At 37.8% G+C, this 25,432-nt stretch overlaps 1 protein-coding gene across 5 annotated transcripts; it reads right to left on the bottom strand.

Moving 5' to 3' along the window:
• Nucleotides 1-1,689: 1,689 nt before the first annotated feature.
• Nucleotides 1,690-25,432, bottom strand: SSX2IP (SSX family member 2 interacting protein). Of its 5 annotated transcripts, none has more exons than XM_088153682.1 (14): nucleotides 25,211-25,432; nucleotides 21,736-21,863; nucleotides 18,956-19,122; nucleotides 18,618-18,818; nucleotides 16,782-16,892; nucleotides 15,466-15,601; nucleotides 14,741-14,816; nucleotides 14,484-14,661; nucleotides 12,218-12,368; nucleotides 10,551-10,687; nucleotides 9,840-10,010; nucleotides 8,508-8,619; nucleotides 5,375-5,495; nucleotides 1,690-4,676 (listed from the first exon to the last, which is right to left on the bottom strand). In XM_088153682.1, exons 2-14 carry the CDS (start codon nucleotides 21,776-21,778, stop codon nucleotides 4,502-4,504), a joined length of 1,779 nt encoding a protein of 592 aa, XP_088009808.1. In that variant the 5' UTR covers nucleotides 21,779-21,863; nucleotides 25,211-25,432; the 3' UTR covers nucleotides 1,690-4,501. The 5 variants fall into 5 exon arrangements, with proteins under 5 accessions (XP_088009808.1, XP_025027269.1, XP_007421445.1 ...); XM_025171501.2 differs by having other exon boundaries at nucleotides 9,840-9,965; XM_007421383.4 differs by having other exon boundaries at nucleotides 1,691-4,676; nucleotides 9,840-10,013.

Genomic DNA, 25,432 nt, shown 5'->3' with positions numbered 1-25,432 from the left:
TAATTTTTAAGTTGTTTTGACCCATGCAGTTTATCCCAACCTTCTGACCCCCAGAGTTTCTCTGGCCCAGCCTTGAGTAGCAATGCAAAACTGAACATCTTCAGTGTATTGAGGAGATATCACCCCAAGCTAATGACTGACTTCCCCTGGCAGTTTTGTTGTCCCAGGAATGCTGGGTTTGTGCCTGGCGCACTATAGGCCAATGAATCACACACCAAGGGTGGAGATAAGAACTCTATTCTGCATAGAATAGGCACCTGGGGATTGTTCCTCAAAGCAGGCACAACCCCCTGATCAAATCCCAACAGCTTTTATACCTGTGGTCTCAAGCAAGCACTCAGACGCCAGAGCAACATGATGCTTTATGACTCTGTTTATCACTTTAGCTTGGTAGGTGTCTGTTATTGTGCAAACTTTCTCAAAGGGGTGGGGAAGGTCATAAAAGGTATTAAAATGGCTGAAAAGTACAAAATGGCTAAAATCTGGCTTATCAGTTTCATGTTTAATAACATGGGGGAAGGAACTGAACCCTGTAGTATCCCACACTGGGGTAACCAAGGGCTTAACCATTCCTCTTCCATGCACACCAGCCTGAACCACTCACCCAGGAAGGAATGGAACCACCATAATATGTTTTCCACATCCAACCCTCACAGGTGGTCCACTCAATACCATCATCTCCATCTGCTGACCCTCTGCAGTAGGATTTCCCAAACTTTGAGGTGTTCCTCTCTTGGGGTGGTGCAGGAAGAGTCCAGGGGAGTTGTGAAGAACCTTTAAGTTACATTGTTACAATAAATTCACCTTTCCAAAAGATTCAGTGGATTGTTTTCATCATTCATTTGTGCTCATTTTGATGGTTGGAATTTTAGAGATTACACTAAAGGTGGTGTGATAGCAAAATGTTTAGGAACCCCTGCTCTACAGCATGAAAAGCCAACTACGCTTCAGCACCTGTTCCAGATTCACAACCTGCCCTGCCTCCCCCCCCACCAAAAAGTCCATGTTCCTCTGTGGAAGGCCAGACTACCTGAGCAGATTATAAACCCGTGCTCCTTCCTCCCCTCCCTTCTTGGCCCTCCCCCATCATCAGGACAACCCAGCTGCCAATCAAGCAGCAGCATTGGGTAGGAGGAGGGAAGACAAGATGGCTATATGGGACCTCTTCAGCCACAGGCCTCATGGAGGAGAGGATGAATAAACAGAGCCAAAGCCCAGGACTCAAAGTAAAGAGGAAACTTAAGGATGGACAGCCCACTGAGAAAAAGAGACAATGGGAAAGGAGCCAGCTGCTGAGAAAACTGGGGAGAGAGAAGTGTTCATTTCCTTCCCTCAGACTGGCATGAGGTACACATTCTTCTAGCCATTTCCCTCAGAAGGAACCAAGATTGGGAACAGGAGAAGAATCAAGAAGCCCAAGCAGGAACAAACAAGGAGAAAAGAGGAAGAAAAAGTAAATACTTGGACAGAACAGAAATAAAATGCAGAAACTCAAAAAGAAAAAAAAAGTTTTGTAAAAAATTAGTATAGCTGTATAGAGAGTGACCATAGAGATATACAGGGATTAAGATAACAGGAACATAGAGGTCAGCAATAAACAGATAAGAGATATAGCATAGAAAGATTTTAATTCAATTCAATTCAATTTATATGGCCGCCAATCTCATATACATGACTGGGCAGCTAACAATTAAAACAGAATAAAAACAACTAAAATTAGAAACAACAGAACATAAAATAATAGCTGAGAACACTCATAAATGTTATCATAGCCATTAAAAGGCAGAAGTGTCACATCCTTTTTCAGTATATCCATTCAGCTGTATAATGGCAGAAGTGGCATTAAATGGGCTCAGTGGTCTATCTGAGAAACATTGGCTTTTAATAACAAACTTATTTCAATTCCTCCCCTGATATTTTTGGATTGTTTGAGTGGCTACAAATTGGGGGACTCTTAAAAATTCAGCATTAAAGCACAATATGAAAATATACTGAAACTGGACTTTAAGGAACATAGTGTAGATAAAAAGCCTATAGATAGAACATACAAAATAGTTTTATTAATGAGATTAATTTCAGAACTAGTTGAAGGCATTTATAATTTACTTTTTTGGGGGGGTAAGCTTTCCTTTTGTAAAATAAGTTTACACCCCCCCCCCCATTGAAGGTTATACAAAAACACAACCATCCAAGTTTCCAGTGCTTTGTGTCTATTGGGTCTGGTCAGTCAGGTTACTGGTGGTTGAAATAAGAACCCGCAACTTCCTCCTGATGATATGTGGTTGAACCCAGGCAGCAGTCAATACATCCTCGAGGGAAGGGGGTGGTTCTGCCAGCTCTTAAAGGCATGGTGGTACCTCCCCACATTAAGAAGGCATCCCTGGATCCAGTAGTGTTCAAAAAATGTAATCCCATCTCCAACCTTCCCTTTTTAGCAAAATTTGTTGAGAAGATGTTTTGCAGCTTTAGAGGGCCCGGAAGAAACAGAACCTTTTTCAGTCAGGTTTGAGACCGGGATATTGTACTGATAGCGTTGATTGCAATCTCTGCCAGGATTGGATGGGGTGGTGCATCTCTTGCTCACTTAGTGGTTCTCCTCCAGGACCAGTTCCAGTGAATGTTGGGAGGGAGGGGAGAGATCTACTATATTTCTAGACTCCTTAGCTGTGAGGTCTGTCAGGGCTCTGTACTCTTTCCACTTCTATTTAACATCTACATGAAGCTGCTAGGTGAGGTTCCATCCATCAGCATGGAGTTAAATATAATCTGTATACTGATGATATTCACATCTCTATCTCTGGCCAACCAAGTTATGTTGTCATGGTTCTTTCCCAGTGTCTGGAGGATGTGGGGATCTGGATGGGGAAGAATAAGCTTCAGCTTAACCATAGAGTGGCCATGGCTATGAGGGCTCCTTGGATCTGGAGACTTTCCATTTTTAATTATGGGGATTCCACTCCCCCATACATAACCGGTGTGCAATGCGGACTCTGCTCCCATTTGAGAAACAGATGGCAGATGGGGTCTGCAGAGCTTCTGCACAAATCCATTTTGTGTGCCAGTTGTGCATATTTCTGGATCAGAAAGCCCGATTCACAGTCACTTTTTTCACTGCTGCTGCTGAGTTCACATCTTTATTGAGTTACAATATTATCACCCCAACATCTTTTTCCCAGTTAGTTACAGTCAGTTCAGACTCCATCAGAGTATGAAGTTTCAGGCTTTACTCCAAAGTGCGTCATTTTATGCTTAGCTTAAACTGAAACACCATTTGATCATTCACCCACTTCAGAGCACTTCTTCCCAACCCATAAGCACTGTAAAAACCGCTGCCAACCTTTAATTCCTTAAAGGTCTAAATAGGTACTGGATCTGTTCTTATGTGTGAATTGGAAAAAAAAAGACTCTTAAATTTGAAATACACATTGTAACATTTATTTCCTTTTAAAAACTGGGACACTTTCAGATAGAGTCCAAGACTACTGATTTGCTAAGTTGAAGCATGCATCATCTATAATTAGACTGTGCAGTGGAAAAATATTGCAATCTCTCTTCTGAATCATCTGGCATATCTCCATTCTAATATAGATTGGCTCTTCAAGCACAGACCCCTCAACAGTTCTTACATCAGGAACATGACAGAACTGTTTGATTGTTGGATTCCAAAGGCCAGGTAGAACACTTTAAACTAGAGGCATAATGTTTACCTCTGTCTCACTGTACAGAATCTAAATCGTAAGGACCTCCTCCTAAAAAAGCACCCTCCCCGTGTACATTCATCCATATTTTGTAGTACTACATTTTTGTTGCAGTATTTTAAAAGATTTTTTTCCTGAAATGATCCTTAAAAAAACCTCATTCATAAGCATTGTTTAAAAAAAAAAAGTTACAGTTGGCATGTAAAATACTATGGTTTGAGGAGTGTAGGGCTTCATACATTTTATGGCATTGTCACATAATGCTTTATATCTTATCCATTTGAAAGCTAAGTCCTGCTTTTTATTTAAAATATATGAAAAGAGGTAATCCAAAATTACACAATAAATACAGAACCTGCCATGTTATTCTATAATATACTATACATTCAAGTTAAGGGGTAAAAGTTTCAATTCCAGTTACACTTGAGATACAAGTGAACAATTCATCATAAACTGAGTGCTAAAAGTGCTACTTTTGCTTGCAGGAAAACATACAAATGCTGAAGCATTTCATTTTTTAAAAAACCACACATTCCTTCAATTAAAGAACCATATCATCTGTAATAAGAATATACATAAATCTGAATAAAGATTTACTATTTATACAGAGAGAAGGGCAGAGACTCTCTTTCTAAAAGGGACATATAGGAAAGTTTTTTGGGGCAAAGAGGGAATCTTAAAAAGCCACACATACAGCACAATGGCTATCACCATCAATTCCACTCACAAATATACCATTTTGTGAAACTCAAAAAATTTATGGATGAAACAGCTTAACAAAAAGAGCAAGAATGTTCAAAAAGCTAAGATGAGTTAATGATGTGCTCTGTGCATAAATCTGCTGATAGTAGCCCATGTACATTGTTCCCATTGTCTTCTGCCAAAGGGCTGGCTTCCTTAATCTGTAGCATTAATGGCTCCCTTTTAATCTGGCTGGGCTTTTGGTCTTCATGTGTTTTATCCAGAAAAGTACTCAAGCTGAGAGAAAACAAATAAGAGAATTAACGTGCTGTTCTTAACACGGGCATCCACAGAAGTGGGAGGAATGATAAAATATAGGGTCACGTCATCATGCAAATGCCTTATCTACTTTCATCAGATGTCAGGACACAAGTATGTAAGGGCATCATTTGACATCAGTTTGCTGCACCTGCTACTGGTTCCTAGTATGACTTGTATACAAACACAATGATGAGATAAAAAAAAAAGCCTGCTCCCTTTATGATATAAACATCCATCCATTCTAAACCAAAGTTGCCAACAACATGTGATAACATGCTATAGGTTCCAGTTTCTCCTATACCTTCAGTGCTACAAAAGAAAGAGCTCTCGGTACAAGAAGACATCCATAGCTGATGTTGTACACTTATCCTGATGTATCACAAGTTGGGCAAATCCCAAAGAATTTCAAAATCAGCCTCAGAACCAATAGTTTCATTAAAGTTCTGAGAAGAGATGATTGCATATATTCAGTCCAGAGTTGAATAACCTAGGATTTGAATTCTTAAAGCCAATTATTCTAACATGTCATATAGGAGAACAACTTTAACTGAATGAACATATTTTGCCATCTTTTGGAACATCTAACTCAAAGTTTTCCCAATTCAAAACACTTCTATTTTAGCTGATTAATTTTTATTGTTGTTGGAAAAGAAAGGGGGAAAAAAAAAACATACCTGCTCTCAAGAATATGCTGAGTTGTTTGATAAACATCTGAAAATTTGGGTACATTGAACAAGTGATTTGATTTCTTTTGGAGTGACCTGACATTTGTTAATGGGTTATCTGATTCCGAACCTGAAAGACAAACACTGTTTCTCAGAAAAGGCTCAGGCTTTCCCTAGAGAGGCTGGCACCTCTATGATTTTTTTTTTTAGTACCAGGGAAAAATCTGTATTTTTTTTTTAATTCTCCAAGGTATTTTAAAACTGTATTTACAGTTATTAAATCTTCAATGAGTTACTGCTAGTTTTACTATAATTTTATGTGTCCTATTTGTCATTGCTAGTATTATTACTGCTGATGTTATAAAAATTGTTTTCCTGTGTTGCTTTTTATATCACCTAATTGTATATAATGTCTTTTTAATGAATTTTTATAGCCTCCAGAGAAATGTGATTGTTGGGAAGTTTACAACAGAAATCAACATAACACAGTTAAGTCCACTCTTTTTTTTTCTTCAATCTGCTTTTAGAGACAGATTTCCAAGCTGACATATTTTTAATTTTTTTAAAAAATTACAAATCTTTGAAAACTCATTTGGTCAGACTGAGAAAAGATACTTACTTTACGCTTTAAACAGTGGCCAAGAGTCCCCCTTTTTGGGGGATCCCCCCTGTTTATTTGCTTATAAAGCTGAAGCTAGTGGTACGGTCATATGGCCATTCCAGGAAGCATAAGAAAAGCATCTCTCCCTTCAAAGGGCCTATTATTACTTTAAGCAGAGAAACCTCTTTATTATTTTTTTTAAAGAGAGAAATCATCATCTTATGAAACTTACAAAATAAGTGTAATTCTGTTCATCTTGGCCACTGATTTTCCCCTATGCTATCACCAACCACCCTGGGAAAGGGGAGAACATAAACAGGAATGTGTTTTGGCTGATATCCAGCCAGCGTAGGATACTCAGGAATCAAAATACCCAAACAATCCACCTGAATTCGAGGTAAAATTAATTTAAGCCCATACTTTAGAAGTACAACAGAGGAAGGTAAAATAAACAAATGAACGAAATACATGTATTGAAAAGATAAAGAAGAACTAGGAAAAGCACCTGCCATTAGCACTATGCTGTTTGTTCACAGTGCTGGACAAGTGTAGTGCAAGAGAAACTGTAGCTTAGAACTGTAAGCAGTAAAACCCAGAGAGCAGTAAAGATATTCAGCTGGGAATAGAAGGGAAACAGAACTCATCAAGGACATGTAACATATTTCTCAACTAATCTCCCCACCTCCTTTCTGGATGGGGGTCACAGATAAAAAAAAAAAAAAAACCCCAAAGACTGAGGAAGTAATCTTCATTTGCCAAAACTGAGCTTTCTGCAAACCTGGCATGTGTTATGCATATTCACAAAAAATGCAGCAAGTCAAGTTTCAGACTGCTGACTTTACTAGAATATGACATACAAGTTTCAAAAACTAGTCCTGGTAACTTCCCCATGCTGTCCATACCATGGGCTCATATTTTGCTCTGCTTAAAATGGTTGGCAATGTTTACATGTCAGCAATTAAAAAGACATACCTTCCAAACCTCATCCATGGTTTAGCAACATTCAGCAAAAGCCTTCAAATGCTGGATGACGCTACCGCTAATTAGTTTACCTAATCCTAAATTAGCCTACTGTAAGCCTTATCACTCTCTGTGTAGTCAGCCAGAAATAGCACGCATCCTCTAGTTCAGCAGTTCTCAGTCTGGGGCCATATGGCCCCCTTGGAGTCCTAGGATATTTCAAGGGGGCCACAGGTGAAAAATATGTAATGGGGGGCCATGGCATGTGCCAAGGAGGCCACAGAAAAGCAAAGTGTATTATACTGCAAATACTGTTGTTATTATAAATAAAACATATATTCTAGTTACAAACCAAGTATGTAAGTGGCAATCTTATTCACCAGTAATGGGATCTGGACAGGGAGGCTACAAGAGAAAAACAAGGTTTGAAGGAAGCCATGGGCAAAAAAAGGTTGAGAAACACTGCTCTGGTTGAGATTCTATACATTGCCCAACAATATCTAGATCGTTTGGAAGCTATAGGAGCCAATGTAACTACATAGTAATATATTCCCTGCCTTTTTCTGATTAAACCTGGGTGTGCAAACATAGTCTTTAAAGCTGCTGTAGTTATTAGACAGCAACTGAATATATGTACAAGCCTTTAGGAATTTTGGAGGTGGTGTGTGTACTTAAGGAGGAAATACCTGAAAGAGTACTCAAGGATGCCTTTGTGGCTATAGCAGAAATCTGCTCTATAAAAACAAAAACTAATAGTAGTCATGTATGCCTATGGATTATACCTCTCTGCTTATAACAAGGGATGTGCCAAATTTGTGGAAAGATGGATGTCTGGCCTTGAAACACCATATCTGAAATATATCAGATCACTTCTTGTTTGCAGGACTTATTTTCAGAAACCCCTGAACTGCCCCAACAAATTACATATAGTTATCTGGAACATTCAATTTCACATCAACCAATTTTGGACACCCCAAATGTGGTGCTAAGCAGAACAAAATAAAATCCATTTACCACAATTACATATTTGGCCTCAACTGTAAACATATAGAATGAATTAACTATCCATTTACCACAATTACATATTTGGCCTCAACTGTAAACATACAGAATAAAATTAACTATCACCTTCACAGACCAAAATGAAACAAATCATAACTCTCTGAGAAGTATCATACTTTTTTTTTTTTTTTTTGGCTGGCTAGATGATCAGCATGATCCATTAAATAATATGAAACAGATTGGCTGGTTTCTGCCATTAATGCTAGAAGCAAAAGTAGCAATCCGGTTTCCACTAGCCACTAATCATTACATTGGATGAGTAGCTGAGACCAGAATGCCTGTTTCTCACTGCTGTTGGCATAGGAAACCAGCTCTTTTGTTTAGACTAGGAGTAGAAAAAGGAGATCATCCATTGCATTTCTCCCCCCAAGTCATCCTGCTCAAGATCACTAGAAGAATAAGTTGGCATGCATCTGTGTGTAGCCTCAGCCTTCTAATAGGTCACCACTAGTGATTTATACCAACAAACAAGACATCAAGAAAAAATCAAACTTGATAAAACTTATATCAAAGTCTTACTTCCCAAGAAAGCATTCTGAGCTTTCATCCGGTCAGCCTTATTTTGATCAGAAGTCATATTTAAGAACTGTTGCTTCAGCCAAACTCCACGATCTTCCTCAAATGCTTTCCTCTACACCAAGAGAAAATACAAAATTACAGGGAGTTTAATGTATGTTTGCTCACTTCAAAAATAATGCATTATTCTGTATTTGTAGTGTATCAGTTATTTATTTATTTATTTGATTTATACTCCACCTTTCTAGTTTGGTGACCAAAGTAGCTAATAAAACTTATAACAAAAACAGAATATAAAATGTTAAAAACAAAGATTAATACTAGATTTGATACTAGAATCATTTAACAATTGTAAGCCTAGCAAAACTGATGAGTTTTACAAACGTTCTAAATACTGTTAAGAGGATAGGCCAAACCCTAGTCTATGCATTCTATATCCTTGGAGCAACACAAGAAAAGATCCTCTCCTGCATACAGGAAGATGGACCTCTGATAGCTGTGGCATCTTCAAAAGGGCCTCTCCTTAACAATTAAACCAATTTGTAATGACATAAGTAGTCCCTTAGGTCTGAAGTTATTTACGGCTTTGAAGGGCAATATCAACACCTCAAATTATGCCTGGTAAATGTCTGGTAAACAGGGCAGATCTTTTAGTAGATACCATGCAATTTAGTTGCTACATTTACATCAACTGAAACCTTTGGACCACTTTCAAGAAGTAGCCCCCATACAGAGAACATGCAGTAGTCAAGAAGGGATAAACACCAAGCACAGATAACTGTTGTCAGATTTAACCAGCTCCAGAGGGGAACAGCTGACACACTAGCCAAAATTACACAACTGCACTCCTCTTCACAGTTGCTATGCATGAATCCAGTGGTAGCTAAAGATCAGGAAGGACTCCCAAAATGGGAACCTGCTCCTTCAGGGGAGTGCAATTTCATGCAACTAGTTAAGAATATGAGAAATTAATCCTGAAGAATAGAGAACTGTGATGACATTGGTTATAAACTGCACTTGAGTTATATGGCTGAAAATGAAGAGTGGTTTAGACCTTTCAAAGCAGCCTTCCATCTGGTGAGAATGGGACATTCCATCTTTTAAGTAAAAAAAGAGATACCTACTGAGAAACTGCATCCAGCCATAGCTCCAAGGCACATGGCCCTATACGTAGTTATAAACACTCCTCCTTTTGAACATTTCAATGATCCATATGTGAAACATGGATAGAGTAAAAACAAAGCCTATTGTATTTATTGGCATGATTCTTGCTCATCTGGCTGCCTAAGAAATTATTAATCTTCAGTATTATGAAACAAAGAACTACTTGAGTACCTCCAGTCCTAATCTGATAGCCGCTTCTGTAAAACTTTTGCGCTCTCTTTCAAAGTTCTTCTTTTGTTCTCTGAACAGTCTCCATTCTTCCTTGAGTCTCTCTTTTTCTTCCAGCAAGTAACAATCCTGTAGCAACATATTGGTATCATCATCACATGGAGAAGTTAGCTGCTGCTGCAGATAGGATATGAAGTACAGAGAAATCAAAAGGGATTATTTGGAAGTTACCTCTCTGGCCACAGTCAAGTTATCTTTAGTTGCTAGAAAAAGTTAATTGAATAATTTTAAAAATTTAACTGGAATAAAGCAAAATATATCATATTAAGCCATAAATCAAAAGAATGTGTAGGATGGACAGGGGAATTCAAAAACTAAATTACTAAGTAAGCAAAAAAGTCTCTATATGAATATTGTTCTCCTAACAGCGAATATGAGAAACACTAGCCCAGTTCCAAGCAATGCAGAGCAGGCAGAGTGGATAATTCATGCAATGTTCCTTTCTTCACCAATATACCAAAATCAATTGAAATTAATTGAACTTGTTTAGAACTTTAGACAAGTTCTGAAGACCACTGCTATGCCAGTTTGTGAGATATGGTTTTCTTCCATTTGTATAAGTGGCAAAGAGCAGGATTTAGATCTAATGTAGATCTCATTTAATCTTGTAAATTTCATCTCTGTTTTAAAACTTGTGCATATTTGAATATTTACCTGTAAAAGCTGTTGTTGAGTTTTTATCATCTCCTTGCACTGCTGAATTTCCAGCTGTAGTCCTTCAACTTCCAGTTCATGCTCGTGCCTTGAGATTGTATCTTTGTCACTCAGAGAGCCAGAATATACATGTGATACTACACATTTGGAAAAGCGCTTGATTATTTTTTGTTAAGCATTTCGTTACACTGTATACTACTTATTCATTAAGCAATTACTTACACAGTATACTGCATATTTACCAACTTTGACATACCCCTTCTTTGATATATAGTTCAGATAGTCCTCAGGTTACAACAGCAATTGGGACTGGAGTTGCTCTTGCTAATGTCACATCGCTGCACCACTTAGCAACAGCAGTCCTGGCAGTTGTCATTAAGCGAGGACTGTGCTGGTTGTTAAGCGAGCACTTTACGTGACTGTGACTTCCGCTTCTTGCCGGCTTCCCGTCTGACTTTGCTTGTGGGAAGCTGGCAGGGAACACTGGAAATTGTGATCCCGTGACCACAGCTCACTGTGACTTCATAATCGCGAACCGGGCACCAAGCATCCGGATAGCAATCATGTGACTGCATGGACGCTGTGACAGCTAGAATTCTGGGGACCGGTCATAACTATCACTTCTTCAGCACTGTCCTAATTTTGAATGGTCGCTGAATGAGTGGTTGTAACCTGAGGACCACCAGTATAGTCAGATGACTGCATTAATTTGTATTTTTACTGAATTTGTTTTTAGAAAACACTATATGGCAGAATTCTACATAAAACATGAATTCATTAAATCATTAAATTCAAGTGTTCTAATCTATTAATCCTCTCAACTGACAGGCCATTAAATTATTTTTAATTGTTTATAGTGGCTGGGATTACATGAGTTTATTTAGTCCCTTTGGAACAGTGCTCTTCGAAAATAACCATGTAAAAAATCCAGTGAAATAATTGGTAAGGCTCTGTCTTAATGAATAAAATCAGATTATGATTGCCTAGCAAACAAACTATTAAAAGAAAAAATGTGCACTATCAATGGATTCATTAAGGACTTCCAGCTATAAAAGAGGTAATTTCTGTGACATGTAAAGCAAAACCAAGCAGCAGTCATTCATAAAGATCAAACAATGTAGGAAAAAAACATAAGCATACTCTATGCTTATGTTTAATACTCTAAATCACAATTAAAATCATATTAAAGTTTGTATATCATTTCTCTGCAATTTGTCCTAATTCATGGTTGTCACAACATTCCATTTAACTGACATAAATTCTTTGTAAAAACGGTAATGGGAGCATTATTGTAAATACTTTAAGAATCAGAAAGAAGCTTTACAGGTTCAAGTAATTATGAAGGGAAGCAATTTCTCAAAATAAAAGAGTTTAAAATAGAAAAGTCACTATTTGCTTAAGAATACAGGAAATGCATATCATGTATCAGAAACATTATTTTTTTATTTTAATAATGATATTTTAGAACTATATTATTGTTATCTGAAATACAACTTTCTTCCACACTTTTTATTACATTAATGAATAAATTATATTTTGATTGCTCACAATATTTTTGGTGTTCATGGCACCCAGATCAAATTGTATTAGTCTTCTGTGTAATCAGAAATCAAATAAATGTTGTAGAAAAAAAGATGTCACAAATATAGCTCAAACTAAAGCTTCACCTTGATTATCCAGGCTTTCAACATGATTTTTCAGCATTCTCCACTGTTTTCGAATGCTATTAGCAAGCTGTTCACGCACCGTTTCACAAGAAAGTTCCCACATGTTCTCTTTATTTGCTTCTCCAGAGTCTTCCTCCAAGTCTGACAATACCTGAAAAATTAATGAATTTATTAATTAATAAAAAATGCACCTTTAAAAGCAAGAAGGTCTAAAACTCTTCAGTCTGATAATACAGTTTCACAGCATATATTATTCTCCCTGATGTTAAGATAATTCTGCTGGTTTCATTTATATTTTGTTATGGGTATTTACTGTATGCATTTTTATTTATAATACTATTGTTAGCTTCAAAAATATTTACGTTCAAAATTACAATGATTAAATACATTTAATAATTATTTAAATATCAATGTATTAATTATATCTATATATTTATTTAATATATTACATCAATTACATTCTTGGGAAATCTCTCTTTGTTGACTATCTGTGGGTATTCCTCATACAGCACAGCTAATCACCGACCATTCAATTCATTTAGACCACGTACAAGATACTACAAGCAGCTTTTTCTTAAAAAATCCTTCTCATTCCCTGGCCTGTCACCATCTTCTTGCAAATTAAGTGCCAGAAGAGTTGATTTAACCTGTTTTTCTAACCATGATACATTCAAATCTGGTTATTTACATAATGTTTTAGTACTCATACGCTGAGATAATATATACTTATGGGCAGCTTAAGTATAAAAAGAACACCTTAGCCTTTTTAAAAAATCTACCAGGAAAGTATGAACTATAGAACGTACATGAATTCATTCGCTATAGCCGATTTTCCTATTTGTCTTGTATTTTATTCCAGACACTTGCATCATTCTTATAACCAAAGTACTAGCTCCACCTACTGAGCACAGTTGATAATGACACTACACTCCAATCCTGCATAATTAAATGTACTGAAAGATACTACAGGCAATTAAGGGATGTATTAAGATGATATGATGGAAGGGACTGACAGAACAACAGAACAGCTTTGAAACAAGAACCATGCCCTAAATTAGAATAAATTGTCCATCCACAGCAAGTTATTTGTGAACCAGAATTGTTACTAATTCAGCACCTCCAACACAAATCTATCATTATCCTTACATCTGCATAATGGAACAATATAAAAATGAAACTGTTACAAAGTAACTTATGATTTGGAAAAGATTTTTTATTAACCTCCCAGAATTCCAGGAGTGTAACTCTAAAGATGAATCACTGTCTTTTAAGAGGAAGGAATATAAAACCCTTGCTATTCCTCTCTATGTTTGCATACGAAAAAAATATTTCATTTATTTTAGTATTTAAAGAATTTCTATGGTTGCCCAACTCAAAGAGTGTGACTATAGGTGGCTTACAGGGAAAAAATCCAGTCTAAAATAGAAACAGTAATCAATAATAATGAATCATAGACGACCTGGCTCACATTCACATTCTCTGTCAAAGATATAGGGTTGGACACAGAAAACATTTTATGAAGGTCCCAACACATGGGTGGTTGAACTTCTCAATTGCTAAATTTAAAATCTCTTGGAAACCACCTGTTTCAAATAACTTTAATGACAGTCAGACAGATAGACACTTTATTTTGGTCACTGACCAATAAACATACATTAGGTAAAATAAACAAAGCAAAGTTAACCCCTAACATCAATGACTGTTGGCAATCATTTGTGATTGAAGTTTGCACATAATGTAGCAGAACTTTGGGGTTTTCCTATATTTCTCTTCCAAAACAGCTGTGGGGAGAACATTAAATCGAGCTAAAGATAAGGCTCTCCTGAATTTATGGACTGTGATGTGATACAAATATGAAGCTGGTTTAGGCGCTAAGATTTGGTTATTTACAATTATACTGTGAGAGAAAGCAGTAATTTCTGTTTGGCCTGTTTCAAATAACTTTAATGTATTTTTACTGATCATGCTGAAGTGTGCCTTTTATTACTATTGTTCTTAGGGTTTTTTTTACATTTTAATGATTGTATTTTGAATATTACACATTATTAAATCATTTTATTTTTATATTTACAGTTTTTAGCTTCAGTGGTTTGTTCCAAAAAATGGCACACACCCTGAAAAAGGTTCAGACTTACCCAAAATATAACCAGTGAATTCAATTAATCCCTTTAAAACTAGAGTGAAATCACAGATAACAGCAGTAACAGTTCCACAAGATTTAGCAACACACAATTTTGTTTTAAACATATGCTATATACACACTTACCAGCCCACTGCTATCTTCAATCTTCTCTTTAGGCATCTGCTTCTGCGATGAAAGCAAAGAAATTATCTCCTTCTTCATCTGTTGAAGTAACTTTTTCAGTTCAGCATTTTCAATTAGAAGCTGTTTCTGGCGCTGTTCATACTCATTTAAGAGGGTTTTGAACATTTCTTCTTCATTTCTGAAAACAAAACTCTTAAAAGTAATTTAACATGAAATACAGTGGCAAGCAAAAATGAACTTTTTACTGGCCAACTCACTTAGCTTCAGTTTTCCCAGTTCTCCATGCACCTCTCTTGCCATCAATTCTGCCGACATAATTTAAAATATCCATAGCTATAATACAAGGAAAGGAGTTTAAAAAAAAACATGTCTTAAAGATCTTCAATAAAAACTGACTTAAGCGGTGTGAGGAAGAGCTGAGCTCATTGACTGCTACATTTCAAAATTTGAGAGTAACCCAAAACTAAACGAAAATCACCTCTCCTCCCTACACACTAGGAGAGTTTTTTCATTTCCTACCTTCTCAGAACCTTCCTCCATTCGTTCCATAGGATCTACTTTTTTTTTGTTTAAATTAAATCAATGTACTTTTTCATTTACAAACATACTTCTACATACAGTGGATATACATGTATAATGGATGGCTAAATAAGTAAATGTAAAAAGCCAGATCCCATTTTGTTTCAGATGGAGGTGTCTGGGATCAAGCTAATCCACAGCATCTAAGTTGCGTGATGCTATAAGGTCTGTTCTAGGCTGGAGGTTATCATGCAGCACTTTGTTCTGGATACCTATTTGTCCTTAATGATAAGTAACTTCCTCGGTATACATTCCTGAAAGAAGCACTCTGGTTTCCCATCTCTTATCCATCAGTGTATTTTAGCTACTTTTGGCATGCCCCTAACTAATAGATCAATCAAGGCCAAATTAAAATAGAATAGGAAGCAGAAGTGATTTATTTCACCGTAATAAATGGCCATACCCATTTTTTTATCCTTTTTATTCATAAGAAGCTGATGAAAGCGCTCTTTCAGTTTGTTGTATTCTCGTTCTTTCCTCTTCATATCATGATTATACTGGGATGCTCGACTTGCAACAATATTCTGTAGCTTCTGGATCTAAAATGCATATATTTAAAGAAATGTATACTTGAGAAATTCCAAGCAATTTACATTTATATTAGAGGCTGGCCACAAAAATATCCACTAAGAGATACTAATGATTCTTTAAGTGTGTCATTAAGACAGGGTAATTTCAGTAACTTCTGTGGGCTGCTTCAGGTCAGGAAGTCATTTGTAATTATCTGGAATGCCGCCCATTCTCATTCTCTCAGAAGGGCAAAGGCAAGAATCTTTCTGCTCTTGATTCTCTGAGTCTATTGGTCCTGCTCCTTTCCCAGAAATACACATTAGTCACAATGCTTCCATCTTGCCTAATAGCCATTGTAATTGAGCTCCTAAAGAACAGCTATATAAAATTAAACAGGTGCAGATTTCGCTAAAGCAAGCCCAGACAGTGGAACACCTGTTTTGCCTAGGTAAGCCTGAGACCATAGAAACAGCATTGGAATTCTTTTCATTTGTATGCTTGCTGCTGTCATCTGCACTTCCAGCTAGATATCAAACTCAGCATTTCACAGAATATGTTGAAGGCTAAATGTCAGGTTTTTTCCCTCTTCTTCTCCCCCAAACTGAAATAACAATTTCTTACAAACCTATGCAAAGTCTTCAAAAAAAGGTGCTTTGCAGAACTTCGTGCAGCAAATAAAGCACTTCTCCCCAATTGTTTAAGCTGCTCTGTTTTCCAAAGTCAGGGGCAGTTTCTGAGACAACTGAGTGTTGCAGAAGACATGGCTGCTTTAACCATTTAATGAGAAATATTTTGTTTTCACTCCCATAGGATGCTACACAACTCTTCTGAAGGTTTTGTACAGCCCTGCTTCTTATATTCCTTTGAAAGCATGCAAATGATTAATTCCAACTCAGAGGCTCGGCTTACACATGGAACTAAGCAATGGTTTGTTAAGCAAAGTTCACTAAATATATCATGAATGGCTGGATACCAGCTACACACTAAACCAAAACCAAACACGCATCTTGGTTTACAGTGTCTCAGCATCAGAGAATACAAACCTCATATGAATCAGCAGGCAGAATGATCACAATGGCTGCTACAAACAGAAGTTTCAATAATCCCATAGGATGGAATAGCTCTAAAATCAATGACTAGGAATATTTACAAAATCCACCCAATCTATCAAGTTCGGGACTTTTGCCACAGAAGTACAGGTTGACTAACCTCATCTTTTTCATTCTTCAGTAACTGGTGAAGATTCCTGTTCTTACACTGAAGTTGCCTATCCCTTTCCTGAAGTCCAACAGTTTCTCTTCTAGAAGATTCCAGCTGCTCCTATTAAAAAGCAAAATTGTACCTAGATTTATTACAGATGAAAAATGTCTTGAGATTTTAAATCAACAGGAAATAAAGGCTTCTCTTTTTTAAAATAAGATATTTGAGGAAAATTGAAATATACTGAGTACCCCATACAGAGTCAATGTATTACGTTATAAAATGTCTTATGCATAACTGTTTGGAGTATAAAACTGAAAAGTACAGCTTACTCATTGACTCCTATTTACTTTAAAATGTTTTTAACTTTTACTGCTGCTTGTTGTTGCAGTTAGTTAGATTTATAAGCTGCACTTCCTTTAGGAGCTCAAGGCAGCATACAGTACAATGTTTCCTCTAAACTGTGTCTCTGCACGGCTGAACAGCAGACATCAAACACCTGTGTACTGTACAAGATTCAGTCTCCCAAAAAACTGACCCAGAAATCCACAAACATGAAGTGGGGGAAGGGGGTGAGTCAGTGAGGAAAGGGACACTGGTGGAACCAATGATGTCCAGGCTGTCAAAAGACAGAGACGGTCAAATGGACTGGGACACATCTCCACTTTCTGTTACAAATGAAATCTGAAGTTTTTCTTTTTGATTTGCAAGAGACTAACTCCAGTTCAACAGACCCTAGAGGAAGAATCTAGTAACCTTCCTTTGTCTGCAACTTCAGATACACGGAGAATGGAAGGAAATAACTGGGGTAAAGCTACTCCAGACAATGTTTTCTTTAAGCCACCTCCTAGTCCGGGGCTGCCCAGGTCAACCCAACAGTTGCTCAGAACACATCAAGACTTGCGCATCTGCTTCTCTGCCTTAGAAGGAACATTGACATCACTTCTTCCTCCCATTTTCCCCCCACAACAACCCTGTGAGCTAAACTGGACTGAGTGAGAACGCTTAAAGTCACCCAGTGAGCTTCCATGGTTGGGGGGGGGCTGGAATCTGGATCTCCCCAGTGCCAGTCCAACCACTATACTGTACCACTATTCACCTTAGGAAGTATTACTGATTGGCTGAACTTAAGTTCCACGGAGTTATGTAAGTTAAACTAGTTCACTCTAGAGTCAATCTTTTGCTGATAGTAAACCAAATATTATTGGCTAATATATATTCAATTTAATTATCCATTCGGAAAAAGAAATCAGGGAACATATAACAAGTACAAACTCCAGCATTATGTAGCAGTTTTGGAAGCACTATAGAATAATCTATGTGGTCGCCAGAAGTCGAAAATGACTTGATGGCACATAGTCAATATAATAATCACAATAGTTGTATCTTTCTGCTTATGATATATCTAAACAAGCGCTTATCAGTCTAGATGAGGTACATACAGTTTTATGTTTAAGTTTCTGCATCTGTTATAAATTTTATAAACCCTAGTAAAAGTCAGACCCCCCCCAAAACAATTCTAGTTATGCAAGTAAACAGAGTAATAACATTTTGCTGATGCTGTAAAAAGTTTATAGAATCTTTCTAGAAATAATCTGGCTTAAAATTTTCAGCTGAATCTTTAAATGATGAACATTTTAAAAGACAATTAATGCCCTGGTCTAATTTCTGCATACATAAGACTGAATAGCGCACATTATAAAGAGTCAGAGATTATGTAACATTTTATGCATCAAATATTTCTTAACTTCACAAATTTGACGTGCAAATACTTTTAGAAAATAAGTACGAGCATTTTCACATATTAAAAAGGGTAAGCAGGAACATCATAATACAGGATATTACCTTTAACTTAATGTAGCAGTTCTGCAGATGGTCCATATCACTGCCCAGTTTCAGATGCTGCGTTTCTGTTTCTTCCTGAGCACGTAGAGTTTTACGTTGCAGCAGCAGTAGCTCATTCATACAGTTTAAGACAGACACTATGCTTAATTCTTTGCCTCTGGAATCAGCATAAAGTGATGGGAAGCCAAGTGTGGTCAATTCCTACCACAAGAGATACATTATTTTTAAATCAATCTCTGACACTGGTGAAATCTGTATCACATCACCAATTTCTGGGACTGAGGCTGCAAGGGTAGGTATCTCTCAGAACTTCTTGGTAATAAAATATCAGGTTTTACCTTGTTAAGATAGGAGAGGCTCTGTTCAATATTCTCTTCTGTGCAGAAGGCACTGAAAAAGCTGTGCATGCTTTTAGGCAGAGGCAGTGTTGAGTTTTGCACTTGAGACACACTTAAGCTTGAGGGAGACATATTTCTGGCTGAGGTACACCAAGTAATATTATTATCTGGGGGACGAAAAAGCCCAAGCAGTCATATATCCATAAAGCCTTTAACTTCAAGATGCCTTCAAGCCAAGTTTGAGAGCCAAGTCTAGCTCTCAAATTGTCACTCACTAAGTCATGACTGTTCAAATTATAGAGAGATGAGGGAAGAGCTATATTATGAACATAACACTCTTTATTAAGCAAGCTATTATCAAAACAATTTTACAACATCTGTGGCAATAACACTTTGATAGAAAAATCTGTGTCTGATTAAATAATTACACTAGCATTCCACTTCACATTTCAGCGTGCTCTTCCAGTTATATGCCTTTCCATACTGTAATACTTTAGCATAACACATGGAAGACATTACAGTGCATTTGGAAAGTATTCAGACCCCCTTCACTTTTTTCAATTTTGTTATGTTGCAGCCTGATACTACAATTGTTCAAATTCATTTTTTCTCATGAATCTACACTCAATACCCCATAATGACAAAGTGAAAACAGAATTTTAGAAATGTTTGCAAATGTATAAAAAGGAAAAACTGAAATATCACATTGGCATTAAGTATTTAGACCCTTTCCAACAACACTTGAAATTTAGCTCAGGTGCCTCCCATTTCTCTTGATCATTGCTGAGCTGTTTCCACACCTTGATTGGAGTCCACTTGTGGTAAATTAAATTGATTGGACATGATTTGGAAAGGCACACATCTCTCTATAGAGCTGACAATGTATACTGTATCAGAGCAAAAGCCAGAGATTAAAGGAACTGCCTGCAGAGCTCAGAGACAAGATTATTGCAAGGCACAGATCTGGGGAAGGCTACAAAAAAATTTCTGCTGCACTGAAGGTTTTCAAGAGCACAGTGGCCTCCATAATTCTCAAATGGAAGAAGTTTAGCACAACCAGGACTCTTCCAAGAGCTGGTGGCCTGGCCAAACTGAGCAACTGGGGGAGAAGAGCCTTAGTAACAGAGGTGGCCAAGAACCCAATGGTCACTCTGACTGAGCTCCAGAGATCCTGTGTGGAGATGGGACAAAGTCCAGAAGGACAACCATCACTGCAGCCCTCCACCGATCTGGGCTTTATGGCAGAGTGGCTAGACGGAAGCCTCTCCTCAGTGCAAAACACATGAAAGCCCACTTGGAGTTTGCAAAAAAGCATCTGAAGGACTCTCAGACTGTGAGAAACAAGATTCTCTGGTCTGATGAAACAAAGATTCAAGTGTTTGGCCTCAATTCTAAACATTATGTCTGGAGGAAACCAGGCACGACTCATCACTTGCCCAATACCATCCCAACAGTGAAGCATGGTGGTGGCAGCATCATGCTGTGGGGGTGTTTTTCAGCAGCAGGGACTGGGAGACTGGTCAGGCTTGAGGGAAAGCTGAATGGAGCAAAGTACAGAGATATCCTCAATGAAAACCTGTTCCACAGCGCTCAGGACCTCAGACTGGGCCAAAGGTTCACCTTCCAACATGACAACGATCCTAAGCACACACCCAAGACAACACAGGAATGGCTTAGGGACTTTGTGAATGTCCTAGAGTGACCCAGCCAGAGCCCTGACTTGAACCCTATTGAACATCTCTGGAGAGACCTGGAAATGGCTGTCCACCGATGGTCCCCATCCAACCTGATTGAGCTTGAGAAGATTTGCAAAGAAGAATGGCAGAAAATCCCCCAATCCAGGTGTGCAAAGCTTGTCACATCATACCGAAAAGACTCAAGGCTGTAATTGCTGCCAAAGGTGCTTCAACAAAGTACTGAGTAAAGGGTCTGAATACTTAAGTACATGTGATATTTTAGTTTTTTCTTTTCAATACATTTACAGACATTTCTAAAATTCTGTTTTCACTCTGTCATTATGGGGTACTAAGTGTAGATTAATGAGGAAAAAAATGAATTTGAATGATTGTAGTAACAGGCTGCAACGTAACAAAATTGAAAAAAGTGAAGGGGGTCTGAATACTTTACGAATGCACTGTAAATTTACCACTGACTATTAAATGAAAATAAAGGAAAATGTGTAACAGGTCTGCAAAGCTTAGTTTTTACAGCAAAGTGAATTATAAGCCACCATATCATTCTGCATTTCCATTTTAAATGTTGTTACCTATGTTAAGCACAGACATCCAGAGTTCTAGCCTAGGAATGACTAAAATATGTGAACGCTATTAAGTGCCTTGCATTAAACTCTGGACCTATGAGGTGCTTTGGATTCAATTCCAAAAAGGTATTTTGGAGTTGGCATTAACATAGGATCAGTCGGCAACTTCAAGTAGCTCATGGTTTCTCCCAGGGTCATTTGTGACCCCCCACATCTTCTGAAGCACCACTTTAGCAACTGAATACACAATACTGCACAGTCCTATTCTTTATTTCACCCCACCTGATTCAGAAGTCCTGGGAGAACCTGCTTATGACATCACTACCACCGCTTTTGTGAGGTAAGGAGTAGGATTGAAACTCACAGGTGGTGATGGTGCTTTGGACTGTTTTTATATTCTTTTACTGTGGGTGTTTTACTGTATCTCTATCGCTATATATGAACTGCCAAGAATTTTTGAGATTGCGGCAGAGTACAAATCAAATAAATATCCTGAAATTTCCAGTTATCACTTGGTTACCTGAGGATAGCTCTGCCACTGTTACACTGCTCCAATCTCCCATAGCAACTAACACATCTAGGAAGCCTGATCAATCAGCAGAGGAGCATTATGATCACTGTGGGTTATATCTCCTAAGTCAGCATCTCCTAAAACAGCAAAAACATTTTAAATTAATGAAACTATTTAAGCCAAAGCTGAGCATAAGCAGACCTAGAAGACATTCTGCTTGGTTAAAGCACATTCTGGATTTTCAGACTTGATATTCTGTATGTTTAGTTTTATATCCCCAGACAAATGTTTACAAATGCATCAGTAAGTAGGAAATTTTGCTTGGACATGATGAGGCAAATGGTGAACTTATTGTCAATGTGAATTTTAAAAGTTATAACAAGGTTGAATTAAGTGGATAACATTTTTGATGCCAGGAAACTTTTTTTTCTTTTATCTTTTATCTGGGGGCCAAGGGTTAAGAAGCTGATGCAATGATGTAACAATGTCCCCTGATTTGGGGAAGAAAGATTTGGAGATCTTCAGAGTAGCATGAGCCTATTGATCACAGGATGTCTAGCCCTGAATCAGAGATGTTGCCTTCCTGGCAGTGTTTTACAAGAAAGCTTCTGTAAGCAGTATAAGAACTTTTAAAGTTGAAAGTACAACAGCAATTTGCAATTTCATTTTCTTCAACTATTGAAGTGCACTGTACATAATAAATATTATGCAATCATAAATATTTATATTAAATATCCTGAAAATTTAAACCTTGAGGATTCACAAGACTCTGATATGATTTTAGCTCACATTCTTTTTTATGCTCATTATACTGAAAGAGAGTTAGGAAATATACAGAGAGAAGAAATACTGCTACAAATATTTCCGAGTACAGTATTGTTTTTCTAACAAATTAACAGACTGACAATATATTTTTTAAAAATCCTTGATTTTCAAAGCTGGGAAGCAAAACTTATCCACTGAGGCTACATCAGATTAAATAATGTTGTCACATAATCATTTCTGCTACCTTGATTCATTCTGCTGCTGTCAAGTTAATTTTACATGGCAGTGATTCACAATTCCATGCAGCAGCAAGCAGTAATTACATGTGGCAAGAACATCAGGCAAAAACTTCAGAACTAGCTTCTTAAGCTGGTTAAATACCCATCAAGATCAGGTTCAAAAGAACTGATGACAATCACTAGCTGTAGCACAGCCTTTCAATTCTCATGCTTTCTTGACACCAATGTGCTAACATTTGTTTCATTTTATCTCCCCATTCTTATTAGCATAATACTTTAATATGATAAGTAAGAGTTAGTCCCTGGTCTAGTTATATTAAATCAGTTCTCCATTCTTTGTCAAGAGATTCTGAACAGAAATATACTTTTAGATAATGCAAAATTCATTCTAAGTTAGAAAACACCTTCTTCCCTACAACTGTTTTGTGCTGTCCAAAATTACCTTCCATTCAATTTAACTGCCTATTTCTTTTATCAATAAATAATTATAGAAAAATTTAAGAAAAATTCTGTACAATTTGAAAGGTTGGCTTAACCACCAGTTTCATTATGTATTCTAATAGTGTTGTATGTTATTGAGACACGTCCTTTAAGGCTCACTTTAAACAGTACAGTCAGATTACACCATATGGATGTTCAGTGCATGGTGCATCCTCATCCAGAAAGAGAGATACTTGTCCAAGATTTTATATACATTCAGTTGTTTTTTGCAATGGAGTCATACTGCTCTCCAAAAGAGATCAAAGTATCTTACCACTGATGAAACAAGGCATTTAAATCAAAATACCATCTAGAAAATTGATACCGAACTCTTCTATAGCCATGTCTAATCTTCATAGCCTGACTTTAGTGCAAGAATGTGTATTTTACTAGCCCTTCAAAAGGTGCTACATAACAAGAAACAGCAACTGTTCTAAGAAAATTGCAAAGAGGATTTATAGATATGTAAATCTGTCATTAAGCAAGTAATCGACTCTACATAATGGTCTAATCCAAATGAAACAAAATCAATTTTGTGAATGGTAATTTAAGTGCCCCCAGAAGCCATTCAAATATATATAACTTTACATCTAATATTTAAGAATTATAATCTTTTACATTTGCTTTCTAAATATACTAAATATAAAATAGGGTATTTTTCATGCATACTTAGATATAAACTAAGCACAATGAAGGATAAACAAGACCTGCACAAACTATTTTTCCTAACTTATCAATCTCTGTATTCTGGAATGAATTAGCATGAAGCATCCTCAAGGAGCTCAGAGGTTTAAAAAACTTAAAACTTATTAAAAATATTCTAAAAGAGCTGCAGAATCATTTTCATTTATTTTTCCAATGCTGGAAACAATTTCTCCCAGTGAGCTAAAAAGAATATGTTCACTCGGTTAAATTGCAACAGTGGGCAAGGAAAACAACAACAATCAGCTGGTTTTAAGAATTTTGCCACCATTGTAGCACATTCTTTTCCAAGTAACACAGATTACTTTGTAATACATATTATGTTGGGATGGAACAGCCAAAAATTATAAATATCTGATGCCATTCCTTTTTGTGATGCTTACAAGGAATCTAAATGGTGTACTTTGGAGAGCAAAAACTATATCCCATAACAGGCACAATACAAGCTTGAAAACAGCCACATGTAACTTCACTGAATGTCCTCATGAGTCATGAAAAATAGCTAACTCAGCCTTCCCAAATTTCAGCCTTCAGGTAAGTTAAACTGCTGTTCTCAGCAAGGCATATCTGGAAGGCACCAGATTGGGAAAGCTGATTAACCAAAAATATAAAGGAATATAAAGTCAATTTCAGTGGGACGAATTGTCTGTTCTTCGTACATCAAGCAGAGAAGCCATCTATAGAGAGCATTTGGAGACAGGGCAACTGGAACAGCTAGATCTAAAATGCTACGTCTTACGTCACGATACCAGGCGACTCCAAGTGATTAGGTATCAGCCACAGAACATACACCTCCAGCAGGGCTTCCGACTCCAGGGCTTATCAAAATCCCCTGACCAGCAGGTTCATAGGTTTGCAGGCAGCGCAGCTCACAGAATGCGCGCGCACACTCCGACCTTGCTATGGGTCTCCAGAGCCTGCCTCCAAATCTTCCCAGCTCGATGTGTGTTCATGTTCCCTTCATGTGCACGCTTTGCTTTTGTACGAAGAAATAAATGATTGCAAAAAGCTGTCTTAAACGGAGAGGATATCCACCCCGCAGGGTTTAACAACTTATTTAGACGTAGGGAGCAGGCTGCCGTCCGCACGTGGGTCTCTCTCCCCTCCCCATTTTTCTCGACTCGAACACGAATGCTCGCTCTCCCTGCAATACGACTACCCGCTTACCCATCCTGCACCGCCCCATGAGCATGCTTCCCCCTCCGCATGCCGCGGCAGCCAGGACCCCCCACACCCCGACGCAAGCGCGCGCCCTGGCTCTTCCCCCACCACGGTGTGCAGAGAGATCAAGCCCAGACCTGCTCCAGGAGAGCCGGGAGGGTGGGACATTCCACCACCGCCTCTCTCGGGGTTGGGCAGCAGCTGCCCGTCCTTTAGCGGACATGCCACTGGCACTTCCCACCTGCTGCACAGAAGGGCGGGGCAACTTGGCTCCGTCCGGACAGGCCGGCCAGCTTCGGGTTCCCAATCGCAGCTGCTCCCGCCGCTTCCGCCGCTGCCCCTCCGCCAACCGACCTGGC

Source organism: Python bivittatus, unplaced genomic scaffold (genome assembly GCF_059951505.1).
Source record: "Python bivittatus isolate LINGU-HERP-01145 unplaced genomic scaffold, Pbiv_v1 ctg000700_np1212, whole genome shotgun sequence".
In the NCBI taxonomy this organism is placed as follows: domain Eukaryota; kingdom Metazoa; phylum Chordata; class Lepidosauria; order Squamata; family Pythonidae; genus Python; species Python bivittatus.
Note: the sequence above shows the minus strand (reverse complement) of the source record. Positions and strands in the feature narration are given on the sequence as shown.

What these genes read in the sequence shown, in the direction of transcription:
- SSX2IP (XM_007421383.4), bottom strand. Translation starts at nt 21,778, where the DNA reads ATGGGAGATTGGAGCAGTGTAACAGTGGCAGAGCTATCCTCAG. An exon ending in AGTGGCAGAGCTATCCTCAG is followed by an intron (nt 19,123 to 21,735) that starts GTAACCAAGTGA and finishes TTCGTCCCCCAG; the next exon opens with ATAATAATATTACTTGGTGT. An exon ending in CTATCAGATTAGGACTGGAG is followed by an intron (nt 8,620 to 9,839) that starts GTACTCAAGTAG and finishes CTCTTGGTGTAG; the next exon opens with AGGAAAGCATTTGAGGAAGA.